We start from the raw sequence: 13,710 nt of genomic DNA on the forward strand, positions 1-13,710 counted from the left end.
GGACAGTGGTCCGGTGGAACTCACACTTCTCAAGCTTCAGGTAGAGGTGGTGTTTCCTGAGCTGCTAGAGGACCTGCAAGACGTGGTGGCGATGTTCGGCCAGGTTCCGGGAATAGATCAGGATATCAATGTATACGATCACAAATTGGTGGAGAAACTCCTGGAACACCTTGTGCACGAACCCCTGGAAGACAGACAGTGAGTTGGCTAGGCCGTACCGCATCACCTGATATTCATAGTGGCCTGAGGGGGTAATGAACGCCATCTTCCACTCATCGCCTTCCCGGATACGAACGAGGTTATATGCCCTCTGCAGGTCCAACTTTGTGAAGATGCGAGCCCCACAGAGTTCCTCGAGGGCAGCCGGGGCCAGGGGAAGTGGATACGGGAGCTTGACGGTTTGTGAATTGAGGGTCCGGTAGTCAATGCAGGTCTGCAAGCCTCCGTCCTTCTTGCCCACAAAGAAGACTATCGAGGCAGCCAGTGAGGTGGAGGTGCGGATGAACTGTTGTTGGAGAGCCTCCTTGATATAATCCTCCATTGCCTTGTGCTCCGGGATGGACTGCGGGTAGACTCTACCCTTGGGGAGTGTGGCTCCAGGCAGCAGGTCAATGGTGCAGTCCCATGGCCAATGCGGGGGTAAACGGGTGGCTGCCTGTTTGCTGAAGACATCCTGGAACGTCACGTAGTCAGATGGAATTGATGTACTCTCCAAGGGTTCGGGACTCTCCACAAGGGTGGAGTTAATCTCGGTACATGGAGCTTTTACAGGGGGTGCTGGAACGTTGGAAAGACAGTTCTGGAAACAGGCCTCACTCCATCGGAGAATTTCGCTGGAATCCCATCTGACTTTGGGGGAGTGTTGTGAGAGCCAGGGGTGTCCCAGGATGATGTCCACGGTGGGTCCCTCCAGTACCAGAAATGAGATCGCCTCGCAGTGGAAATATCCCAGTTGAAGGGAAATGGGAGGAGATCGATATTTGACTCGCCCATGCCCAAGCGATTTTCCCTGAATCGTTGCAATCCGCAGCTCCTGGGCTTGCCTCCTCCGGGGCAGGTCAAAGCGTTATAGGAGGGCTTGGGAGATGAATTTACCGAGGAGCCCGAGTCGACAAAGGCAGACACTGTCACTGTTGAACTGTCAGCAGTGGTAAAGTAGATATATCAGGCTCCAGTTGGAGGGTACTCACCGCTGGGCGTGGGGGACAAGAAGGGCAGGTCACGAAACGATCGGTTTGTGCGAGAAACTGAACAGTTTTTTATAATTTTTTACCTCTAATACACCACTATGTCCAACTGCCCTGAGCGCATGCATGGCATCTGGTGGTTGTGTCGATATCCAGCCGAAGAGCAAGCAACAATAACTTCAAGCGAGCAGGCTCAGAAGGTAATATGTGAAAAGTCAACACTCCCGGATGAGTTTGCGCGAGCAAACGTAATCTTTTTGGTTTAAGTCGGTTTGAACAATCAGGATAAGCGCAAGTAATTACCATTTTGATTAGCCGTCATACCCACAATCTCTGTGCACTGTGTAAACAATGAGTGACGTATACGCGCGACAGATCGCTTCCGGCGCTTGCGTAAACTACGACCAGAGCACATACACACGTCACGCACTGGATGCCGTGCACACGCTCAGGGTAATTGGACATAGTATGGTGTATTAGAGGTAAAAAATTATAAAAATACTGTTCAGTTTCTCGCACAAACCGATCGTTTCGTGTCTTAGGACATCAATGTATCGTCACGAGCCGCAGGGTTTAATTTGGATTTGTCTGTGCATGTTTTTTTTACTCTTAAAGATTGTGTGCCCATTGACTGGCATTATAGGACTGACAGACTGCAACGGTTTGAGTTAAAAATCTTCATTTGTGTTCTACTGAAGAAACAAAGTCCCCTACATCTTGGATGCCCTGGGGGTAAGCAGATAAACATCAAATTTTCCTTTTTGGGTGAACTATCCCTTTAATAAAATACAATCTAATAGGTAGAAAATTAAATTTCATTGTTAGTTTCCGGTCTGAGCTGTATCCCTTCTAGCCACAACCAGGATATAGGGATCTTGATGAGCAGTGACAGGTGGTGATAATCAATAATCAGGTGACTGGGATCTGGTGAGCATGGTGGGTGGTGACTGTGATTCCCTGACAGTGGGACATTTACTACAATATTGCATGGTAACTCTTTATTTTAAGGTGTCCTTGTTACAAGTTACATGTACTTACTTTTGTAATAACAATAAATTATGCATTATGCTATATGCAAGTAACACTACGCCAAACCCTAATCCTAATCCTAACCATATAGTAAGTGCATGTAGTTAATTAATATTACTCAGTACTTAATGTATAATTACACTATAACAAGGACACCTTAAAATAAATATTGCTCTCTTAAATATAGTTATTGGCATTGATGTTTTCACAAAACTTTCTTTATAATGTAAAAATGTTCTTAAAAGATTGCACATGTACACACATTGTTCTTTCAAGAACTGTTCCTAGAAAGGTTCATCTTTATTTTTAAGAATGTAAGTGTAAGACTATACAATACAGTACAAGGTAGAGTACAATACCAAACCATATACAGTGCAGTGTACAAACAGTACTTAAACTGTGATATAGTATGGACAGATTATAGATAGTAGAGGAGGTCATTGAAGGTAAAGAATGATAGATTACGATACTTGTAATTTGACAAGGTGTTACGTAAACATGGATTATGCAGTGCGGTTACTATTAGAAGTGTTTGTTGAAAAACTTGACAGCTGTTGGAAAGATGTTGTTCTTTAACCAGGATGTTTTGGCTGATTTCAGGCATCTAATCTTCTTATCCCCTATGATGGTGTGATGGATGCAGGGATTTCATGAGTACCTGTGATCTTTGAGGCTCTGGTGTTCAGGATTTGCTTCATTAGGGTATACTTTCTACAATGGCTTTGAAATAACATACTAGTGGCAGTTGTCTGATGAAGAGCAGTCTCTGAAATGCTTTTCTGTGCTGCAGATGTTGGTTTCCATAAATTTAAATGAGTTTGTCATGGAAATTTGTTGTTTGTTGATGGCTGTTGTCATGTGAATGTCTAAAGTCCACAACAATCGTTTTATTTTGTTGATTGGTTGATTGATTTTTACATGTTTCATTGAAACTCATCACTGACATGCCAGGTACTTGTTCTGTCCACATCAACATGATATCGTGTCTCACAATTTCTGGAAATAATAAATTCATTTATAGTGTCTCAAGTCAAAAAACAAAACAAAACAAACAAACAAACAAACATAACAACACTTTTCATAACACACACAAAAAGATCCTTTAAATAAACATCTTTAACTAAAATGACCACTATGAAACTGAAATGTTTGAAAATGGTCTGTTCAAACAATTGTCTTTCAAACAATATGTGGTATAATGAGAGTGTTAAAGAAACTTTTACAGAAACATTTTTTAGATTCTATAGGTAGTCTGTGTAAAAAGTTGTAAACTTTTAATTGGCATTGCGTGTGGATATGACAATTGTGGTTGCCAGCAACAAAAGTAAACAATGTACTTGTGAAATGTGGGTAGAGTGCATTGATCTTTGTACAAAGAAGTCCACTTGACTGAGCCTTTGCATAATACTGTGGGTGCGGTTTTGATTTGGTCTGCCCTGTTGTGAGGACGTTTTGATTTTCTGGATTAGTTTAGTCATGACTGTTATTATTGGTCCATCCTGGTCAAATGCTGACTCACTTTCATCTTCATTGTTTAATTCTAGCTACTGTGCAGTAACATAGACAAACATCTACAGTGCCCTCCAAAAGTATTGGAACAGTAAAGACAAAATTGCTCTGTTGGCTGTGGAGTCAAGACATTTACAAATATGATTAAAAGATGAATATGAGACAAAACTACAGAATGTCACATTTTATTATTGGGTAATTCAACACATGTTTTACCAGCTAAGAAGTTCAGCACTTTTAGAGTTTCATCCCTCTATCTGATGTGAGCATAAGTATTGGGACAGTTGCCTCACAGGTCTTTCTAAGTGATCAGCTGTGTCCTGTTGCATTAATTCTTCAGATATTAAAAGCAGGGAATGTGTCGTATCAGTTATATCCATTACTTCTGCATTCTGAATCTTGCATTTGAGGATGACACACAAACCAGGATGAAAATGAGGGAGCTGACTTTGAGAGAAAAGCAAGCAATTTGGATACTAAAAGAAAAGAGGAAGTCAATTAGAGCTCTAGCAAAAACAAAGAGCATGGAGAAATCAAGAGTCAAAACCACCCGCGACACCAGCAACCAACAACTACCTGATCGACTGAGAAAACAACAGTAGTTGATGATAATAAAAGCTGTGAAAATGAACCCTAAAAGATGTGTCTGTAAAATCACCACACTGTAAAAAGTGATAAGTTGACTTAATTTAAAAAAAATTGAGGAAACCCGTTGCCTTAAAATTTTTAAGTAAATGATAATTTAAAAAAAATAAGTTAATTGAATTGTCAAGCTCACTTAACTTTTTTTTTTTTTAATTATTATGTACTTAATAATTTTAAGGCAACGGGTTTCCTCAATTTTTTTAACTTTTTTTTAAGTCAACTTTCACTTTTTACAGTGCAACAACTTCCAGAAAGCTGGGATGATGCTCTGACAATCTACCATCCTCAGGAGACTTTGACACAGAATTACAGATGCTACACAGCAAGATACAAACCTCTGACCAGTTCCAAAAATAGAAAGGCAAGATTAGAGTTTGCAAAAAAGCAGAAAGGTGAGCCAGAAGAGTTTTGGAACTGTGTTTATGGATCGATGAGACAAAGATGAACCTTTATCGAAGTGATGGGAAAGCAAAAATGTGGAGAAAAAAAGGGAACTGCAGTGATCCCAAGCATACAGCCTCATCTGTAAAGCATGGTGCAGGTGGTGTCGTGGCATGGGCATGCATGGCTGCCTCTGGAGCAGGCTCTCTCAACTTTACTGATGAGTTAATGTATGATGACAGTAGCAGAATGAATTTGGAAGGGTACAAAACCATCTTGCCTACCGATATTCAAGAAAATGCCACCAGATTCATTGGGAAGTGCTTCATATTGCATCAGGACAATGACCCAAAACACCCTGCCAGTTCAGTCAAGGAGTTTATAAGGGCAAAGAAATGGAAAGTCTTAGATTGCCCAAATCAATCTCCAGATTTAAATCCGATTGAACATGAATTTCACCAGAAGAAGAGGAGAGTAAAGGCAGAAACTCCCCAAAACAAGCAACAATTGGAACTGGCTGCATTAAAGGCTGGGAAAAGTATTTCAAAGGATGAGACCAAGAGTCTGGTGATGTCTATGGGTCACAGACTCACTGCTGTGATTGTGCACAAGTGATCTGCAACTAAATAATAGCTTTTAATCTTTTATATCTGCCTTATGTTCATTTGTCCCAATACTTATGCTCACATCAATGAGTGGGATGAACTCTAAAAGTGCTGTTCTTTTTATTTGGTAAAACATGTATGTGTTGAAACGGCTAATAATAAAATGTGACATTCTGTAGTTTTGTCTCATATTCATCTTTTCATCATATTTGCAAATGTCTTGACTCCACAGCCAACAGAACAATTTTGTCTTTACTGTTCCAATACTTTTGGAGGGCACTGTATATATTTTAATTGTTTTGGTCTTGATTGATAAATTGTATAGAAAAAGCATAAATCTTTTCATGTAAAAAGCAGAGACTCACTTATTATATGAAACACTTACTATATAAAACACCTTATTATCACTTTAGGTGCTGATTCAAAGTCATCAGTTCAAAGACACCTACATGACTCTTAAGTAACAAACATGACTATTTGTGCTGTGAGCTGTCATTATTTGTTATGTGAGAATGACAACGGTTGCACTCCAAGCAGAGTACATGGATAATAAGGCATAACTTCAATGTGACTTCATTTCGAACATATAGCAAGGCTATGTCAGTAAAGTTGAGGAACATTTCTGTGGTATTATTATACCTCCACCTACTGGACGTTTGCTGAAACATACATGCTTGTTACTGTTACTTCTAAACAGCAAGGGAAACAACTATTAGGCCTATCACATTGTATTTATATTTGAAATAATTATACACAGCATCCTGTACTTTTTTCAAAAGGACAGCTATAAGAAATGTGTACATTTGTGAATTTATCAAACGAAAAAAAGAAGAAAACAAAAAAAGGAAGAGGTTTCTGTATTATTAAGTTGCACGTGTCTTAACAAGACACACAGAAGCAAGTATAATGGCAACTCTGTACCCTTCTGGAGAACAAATTAAGGTGCCAAGTGGGTTTTACTTGTCGACGCAGTCAAAAGTGAGGTGGATAAAGGCGAGACGTCTCCTGGTTTCGAAAACAACAATCCGTGTAAAACAGATCTGTTTGGGTTCACAGCAGAACCCCTGGACTCCCGGAGTTTCCATGACGTGCGCTCGTAATTTTGAGACATGTCAGTCTGGAAAATCTTCATTGTTTGTAAGAAACTGTTTACTCAGATCATTGAGTAGTTTATTATAGTGGATAGTGGATTCGTCCTGTCTGCCTAAAGTTATACTGAAACAAAGCGGTTTATTAATTAATAACAACCAAAAAAATTATAATGGGGGGGGAGGGCATGTGGCAACCAAATCCATCACGTGACGTTCTGTTTGATAAAGTAGGCCAGCGCCTGTTTGCTGGAGGTCCGTGGAAGCTGCATTTGTCCTCTCAGCATCCATTAACGGTACGATTTATTAATTAAATTCAAATGCAAATAATTGTTAATAATGCAAATAATAGTTCATTGTCAAAATAAAATAGCATAAACATTAACACTGGTGTGCATTTTAGTTAGTAAAAGCAAGGTGGTGATACGTTTTTTTTTTGCGCGGAGCGTTTGCAATTTAATAAAGTTACTTTAATCAATTTATTCAAGTATTTGTTATGAGTAGCAGTTGTTTTTCTGGCATGTCAATAACAAAGGCGGAAGTTAAAACACGTAGTTCCGGCGCTGCGATGGCCGAGTGGTTAAGGCGTTGGACTTGAAATCCAATGGGGTCTCCCCGCGCAGGTTCGAACCCTGCTCGCAGCGAAAATTTATCGTTTTGAGGAAGTGAAAACTGCACGATTGAAGTCATATGTCAAAAAAAGTGCGTGAGGTATGTTGGTATATGAAAGATATGCTGAATCCAACAAGCAACGACATGACTTGTGTCCATATTCAGGTGTGGGTTTGGTGAAATACTGAAATTAACCATTGCTGGCAAGTGACAATCTTCTCAAGCATACCGCAATTCAAATTTAAACTTTTAAACAATTATTATTATGATATGTAGAAACGAAAGCGCATGTAGATAGAATATTGTCTAAGATGTTTTATTATGAAAAATCATGCATGTAAACGAGGAAGACTTACAATTATTTTCCACATGTCCGTGTGACTTATTTTTACTCTATGTTATGATATTTACTGAATATGGTATTATCTTAAAATATGATGTATGACCATGAAAGCAATCCATATACTGACTAAAATGCTGAATTATTCCAATACTAGATGTCTTAATACAGATTGTGAAATATAAGAAGCCATCGATTGTGCAGTACAGGAGTGGGAACAGAACCATAAGGGGAAGATTTTCAAGGTTGAAAATAATACAAAAACGACACCACTGTTTCGTGGGAAAGCACAGAGTCTATCCCATAGACTTTTGAATACTGGTGTTTTTCCATTTTAGTGTAAACCATTTTAATGTAACCATTTTGGTGTAGCCATTTTGATGTAGTCATTCTTAAACAATGGTGGATCTGTCCAAATCCCACCAATAAAAATAGGCCAAGTGGGCTGTAATAAATTGTAGCAAAACCAGACAAATTTGGTTAGTAAAAAGGTATAAAAAAGATGTATGGACAGACATAGAATTAGAGGCAGTGGATGAGGCGGCTGTCTTCTCGGCTTTGTTACTTTGTTTAATAAAGTCTTATTTTGGCATCTGAAACTCTGCTTTTTGAGCTTCTCTGACTTCATTGAAGGAATCTACTCTCTCGAGCCACATCACTTTCTCCCTCAACTTAATATAAAATATAACGTGCATTTATAATAGGCTACTGTTGTTTTCATATAGCCTATAGTTCTATTTTATTGTTTGTTCCCGTCAATTTGCAATGAAAATGCAACTTCAAAACACAAAGGGTTAATTGATTGAGCTGCCGGGGTAGCTGGACAAATTCCAACGCGTGTTCGATATAATTAGACAAGCTTTCGTCTTCACTTTGAGAGACTGACAGTCAGACCCCGGCACCCGAGGACAGCTGTAGACACCAGCTCGATATACAGTAAGCAGAATTGGAAACGTAATTGTCATGTGGACAAGTTTTCCATTTTCAGGGAAACAACATGTAGGCTATCTGCGGTTTTGCCAGGTGTCGACTTACTAACTCATACCCGCCTTTTGCATAAAGATGTCCGGCTTGGGGAAGCTGCGCGTCGCTGTTATCGGAGCCGGTGGTGCGGGACTCTGCGCGGCCCGCCATCTTCTCTCCCGCCGGGACACCTTCGCGACACCTGTGGTGTACGAGCTCACCAAGAATATCGGAGGAACCTGGGTCTATGAGGAAAGAGTGGGATGTTACGACAATGGCTTACCGATTCACAGCAGCATGTACAGGGACCTCAGGTGAATTTATTAGTGTTAATTCTTTTTATGGCACTAATGTAACTATATTATATTGCACTGTAATACTTCGCAAGACATTTAAATGTTAAGTGTCAATCAGTGTTGTCTCACTACATGCCATGTGACAAGAATTGTTACTTATTGAAGTGTAATGTAACCCTTTTTTTAAAAATGTTATTTTTACGTAATATTATCCTTTTAAACTCTTCTAGAAATAGGCTATCAGTAGCTCTGTGATATACTTTACATTTTTAAAGCCGAGTTGTGTCTTTATAATGTTTTGCCATGTGTTCTTCTCACATACTAGAACCAATATTCCCAAAGAGGTGATGTCTTTCCCTGACTTTCCTTTTGCAAAGCATCTCCCCTCTTTTGTCCATCACACCGAGGTACGGAAGTACCTTGAGCAGTACTGTGATCATTTTCGCCTGTGGGACCACATACAGGTGAAAAAGATAATACTTGTAGTAGCCCAGTTCTTACATTTTTAAAATACTCACACCTCTTGGTTCATGGTCAGCATTTCAGGTAAATTCATGCTCAATGCATAGTTTTGACAGATAATTATTAATTTCACTGTTTATGACCAGTCAGTCAAAGTGACTAAACTGTAAAAAAAAAAATCACATACCTTATCTTTACTGTGCATTTATGATCAGTCTGTGGGATTGTGGAAAACTACTAGAGAATTAATGGTCGCCTGTACAAAGGACTGAATGTTGCTGATGCATAAGTTTGCTTGATAACCATCAGTCTGGATGTAAAAAAGTGTTGATAGGTGTATATCTCTCTTTCAACAAGTTTGGCACCTCAGTGACTTCAGTGACCCCAGTAGATGTGAAGGGTGGGTGGAATGGGTTGGCTTGGGATGTCACCTCCAACGATGGTGTAGACCACAGCAAATCCACTACAGAGAGATTTGATGCTGTTATGGTGTGCAATGGGTAAGTGTACAGCAAAATGAGTGAAACATTCTCTGTAAAACCTTCCAATGTGCAACTATAGTTAAAATGTACATGCCTAGATCAATAAGGCCATTGGGGGCAGTGGATTAAACAGTAACTAATGATGCAATGAAACTGTATTGCACTTTCACTTATATACGGTGCCAGTTTTCCAGGGTACGATTTGATTATATAATCAGGTGAAAAAAAAGATTATTACAAACTGAGTCTTTCAAATTAAATTATGTGTTTATTCCAGACATTTCTATGATCCCTACATCCCTGCAATACCTGGACTGGAGAAATTCAAAGGTTTTCCCTTCCTTACATTATATAATATGTGTTTACTTTGTAAAGCAAAATAATCTGACAGATCTGTGTATTTGACAGCAAAATACCTTTCACATTTGCTTAGACTTGCAAATTCCTAAACGTTCTTTGCTGTTGCAACACGTTATCAGTTTAACAGTCAGAGTGACGATATACAGAGAAATTCTTTAGATCAAACCATGGCTTTGGTTGGAAAGTAGACACAGTTTTGGTTAATCGTTAAATTACATTATATTATATTTATCAGTAGGTTAATTAAAAGTTAGACCTTTATGTTTCTTCTTATGTTGAGACTGGGGCCTTTGTTATCCATTTCACAAAGTGCAAGACTTTCATATCACAGTAAATAATGGAAATGTTATGTATTATAGTTTTTGCATTTATGTACACATAATGCATGCTTGCTTTAGGATTGCAGTTTTAGTAATTGCTGTTGTTACTATAAAACGTTACAAAAAAATAGTGCCTTGCATGCTCAAAATCATTCGTAGGTGCATACAATGAAAGTATAATATAATCTAGAAAATATATAAAGCATATATTAATCAATCAACATTCATCTGGCTGAAGGGGAAGCTTTAAGAAGGTTGATTAACCAAAACATTGCTAGTTAATAAATATTTTTGGTGATGATGCAAGTTTGACTAGCGTGTGTTCTTTATGTATTTTCTATATTCTATAAAATATTGTATTTTGTCTAAATGTATGTTTTTTGTTTTTTTTTAGGGATGCTGATGCACAGTCATGATTATCGTAGTGCTGAACCTTTGGCGGGAAAGTCAGTGGTGCTGCTGGGAGCTGGTCTCTCTGGACTAGATATTGCCATGGAGCTCTCCAATGTTGATGCTCAGGTCTTTCACAGTGTTAAATTGTTTAGCTGTTTGTAGTGCTGCATTTTTTACTTAAGCTGGAATATACTACATAACTTTTGCACAGATTTTTCCCAAATTTGCAGTCTGGGCAGGTTAACGCTAGTTTCTGAAAGGCAGTCTGCAGATTTTAGATAATGAGAGTTGACAGAAAATCACGTAGTGTATGATGGGTACAGACTCTGATCTTTTTTTTTTTAGCTTCAGAATGATTCCATCCAGTCGGAAGAAAATGAAACATGTTTGATATTTTGAGCCGATTTTAGAATACATATTGTTTTCTTTTGTCATCCTACAAATGAGGCACGTGTTTCTGCATGAGTTTGTAGCTTGTTGTAACAACTTAAATAGCCTGTTAGAGTGTGATCCTCAAGGCTGAATAGACAAATTTTGCCCAGATTTTTGGCTCAATTTACAGTCTGGAGAAATGGACGCTACTTGCTGCAAGTCAGAGCTAGTCTGCAGATTGATTTCATTAGATTTTTTTGAAGGGGCAAGAGAAAGAGAATTTTGACTTACAAACGCGATTATGATTTTATTACATTTGATGCAAACGGCAATTTATAGTGGATAATGTAAGTTACTAACAGTGACAAAGGTTGTGCAAAGCTGTGTGTGAAAGAAGCTCGTGAAGAAATCAAACGCAACTGCACACGGAAGAAACATACTGCAGTAAAAATGTAGTTTTAATATTTAGAAAATATGATATAGCCTAGTTAAAGCTGCAGTCCGTAACTTTTTGGGGTTGAAAATGATCCGAAATCAATATTTGAGCAAGTACATAACCAGCCAGTGTTCAAAACTATCGTCTTACTTTAGCCCGATTCACAACGGTTATCTGGATTTTCTAATTTTCTAATTTGAGTGGTACGGGTAGGTTTTCGCGGGATACTAATAAGGATAGTAAAAAGAAAAAAGCCTTTTATATAGGAAAAAATGACCTGGAAATAAATTTAAGTATGTTTAGTATGCAGTTGTGAACTTTAATCATATAAAATGTAATTTTCCAGCAACAAAATTATAGCTGGTGAAAATGTTAAGTGGCTAGTAATTTTGGAAAACCACTAGCCACAGTGGCTGGTGAGCAAAAAAGTTAATGTCAAGCCCTGGGACTTTGATTCCATCCTTTGATATAATCAAACATGTTTGATATTTTTTTTATATTTTATATTTTCATTTGCCACGCGTCTCCTAGCAACAAGGCATGAGTTTGCATGAGTTTGTTGTGATCTGAACAACTTCAAAGTTTGGTAGTGTGTGATCCTAGTGTTTTCAAATCTGTTCAGATTTTAAAAAGTCTTGTAGTGTATTCCAGCCTTCAGTCATTTAACTTATGTCTTCCAGATTTTCCTCAGTAACAATTTACAAAATCGGCAGGTGTATGATGCCTGGTGTTTTTTTTCGTTTTTTTTTTTTTTAAAGTCGTGTAATGAATTCCAGCCTTTGATGTGTGTTAATACTTGTGACAAAAGAAACCAACTTGTTCTTGTGCTTTTATAGCTGATCGTATCTACATACTACCTTATGCTCACCATCCAAAGTATTTTATCTGGAATTTCTTGTTTACCTTGTACCATTATTGACCTCCAGGTCATCCTGAGTCATGGACAGCGGCCGTTGACCTGCCCCCTTCCTCCAGGAGTCCAGCAGGCTCCTCCAGTAGCCTCTGTACTGGATGATGGCACTCTAGAGTTCAAAAATGGGGAGAGAGCCAAGCCAGAGGTGTTCCTGTTTTGTACAGGCTACAACTTCACCTTCCCGTTCCTGGATAAGAAAGTGGGTGTAAAAGTGCAGGAGCACCTCGTCTGGCCTCTCTATAAGTTCCTAATACCTCCAGCCTACCCTTCACTCTTTATAGTGGGCATCTGCAGAGCTATATGCCCCTTCCCACATTTCCATATTCAGGTTAGTTGCAAAGCAAAGGATATTTTGTTCAAGGGAATATGTGTCACTGAGGTACTTCTCATATTTCCCTTACATTTTCAAATTTTTTCCTCACGTTTTTCCCCAGTCTCAGTTTGTCCTGTCAGTGTTGGATGGTTCTTTCCGCCTACCATCCCGTGAGGAAATGGAGAAAGATATCGAGCTGGACATTGCCGCCCGTCGTGCCCGTGGAATTGCCACCCGCCATATCCTTAAACTGGATTCTGAGCAATGGGCCTACAATGACGAGCTCGCTCATCTGGGGGGATTCAAACCACTCCCAAGCTATTGGAGCAACCTGTACGAATCCAACAAGGTGTTCCGTGCCCGAGACATGCTCAATTACAAGACCTACAACTACACTGTCCTGGATAACATGGAGTGGAAGGTGCACGATTTGCATGGCCTGCAGCTGCAGAAGCCTCTGGCTGTTAAAAAACAAATGTAAGCTGAGATGGAAAAAATACACCATCATTAAGGTGCTGATAAGCATATGCCAGTGTAGCACGTGCAATTAGGATATTAACAAATTGTTTTGCAATTTTTTTTTTTAAATGTCTAACCATACTCTTATTTTTATGAGCTGAGCCCACATAGAAAATGTCTAAATGAAATATCTTTCTAATCTTTGTTTGTGATAAGCTGCTTTTTAAATAATAAACCATAAATGAACGCAAATAGTATGCACTTACAGTGTTTTAAAACTTGCCATCAAGACCAGAGATTCACAACAACACAAGGTATGTGTACCCCAAGGGACACTTATAGGGATTGTTCACCCAAAATTAAAATTCTCACCATCTTGTCATTACAAAACCATATGGCTTTCTTTCTTTTGCAGAAATATAAAAATATATTTTGGATATATAGTATGTGGATATATCCATGTCCCCACAACCCATTGTGACAGATAGTCAGTACTTATTCCAAAAAACATAACCACAAGCACAATAGTCAATGAATGTTCAGTT

General features: G+C 38.8%; 1 protein-coding gene and 1 non-coding gene across 5 annotated transcripts; both read left to right on the forward strand.

Moving 5' to 3' along the window:
- The first annotated feature begins 6,369 nt into the window (after window positions 1-6,369).
- zgc:77439 (uncharacterized protein LOC378987 homolog) lies at window positions 6,370-13,417 on the forward strand. Of its 4 annotated transcripts, none has more exons than XM_058780477.1 (8): window positions 6,370-6,493; window positions 8,459-8,673; window positions 8,981-9,119; window positions 9,475-9,617; window positions 9,877-9,929; window positions 10,674-10,798; window positions 12,407-12,721; window positions 12,828-13,417. In XM_058780477.1, exons 1-8 carry the CDS (start codon window positions 6,440-6,442, stop codon window positions 13,185-13,187), a joined length of 1,404 nt encoding a protein of 467 aa, XP_058636460.1. In that variant the 5' UTR covers window positions 6,370-6,439; the 3' UTR covers window positions 13,188-13,417. The 4 variants fall into 4 exon arrangements, with proteins under 4 accessions (XP_058636460.1, XP_058636459.1, XP_058636461.1 ...); XM_058780476.1 differs by lacking the exon at window positions 6,370-6,493 and adding an exon at window positions 6,643-6,740; XM_058780478.1 differs by lacking the exon at window positions 6,370-6,493 and adding an exon at window positions 7,042-7,155.
- On the forward strand, window positions 7,007-7,088 carry trnas-uga (transfer RNA serine (anticodon UGA)). The gene has a single exon. It is a non-coding gene; the product is annotated as a tRNA-Ser (tRNA).
- Window positions 13,418-13,710: the final 293 nt, after the last annotated feature.

This window comes from Onychostoma macrolepis, chromosome 07 (genome assembly GCF_012432095.1).
Source record: "Onychostoma macrolepis isolate SWU-2019 chromosome 07, ASM1243209v1, whole genome shotgun sequence".
NCBI lineage: Eukaryota > Metazoa > Chordata > Actinopteri > Cypriniformes > Cyprinidae > Onychostoma > Onychostoma macrolepis.

Coding starts and splice junctions, on each gene's coding strand:
- zgc:77439 (XM_058780477.1), top strand. CDS start 6,440: ATGACGTGCGCTCGTAATTTTGAGACATGTCAGTCTGGAAAATCTTCA. Junction 9,120..9,474: donor GCCTGTGGGACCACATACAG/GTGAAAAAGATA, acceptor TCTTTCAACAAG/TTTGGCACCTCAGTGACTTC. Junction 10,799..12,406: donor TCTCCAATGTTGATGCTCAG/GTCTTTCACAGT, acceptor ATTGACCTCCAG/GTCATCCTGAGTCATGGACA.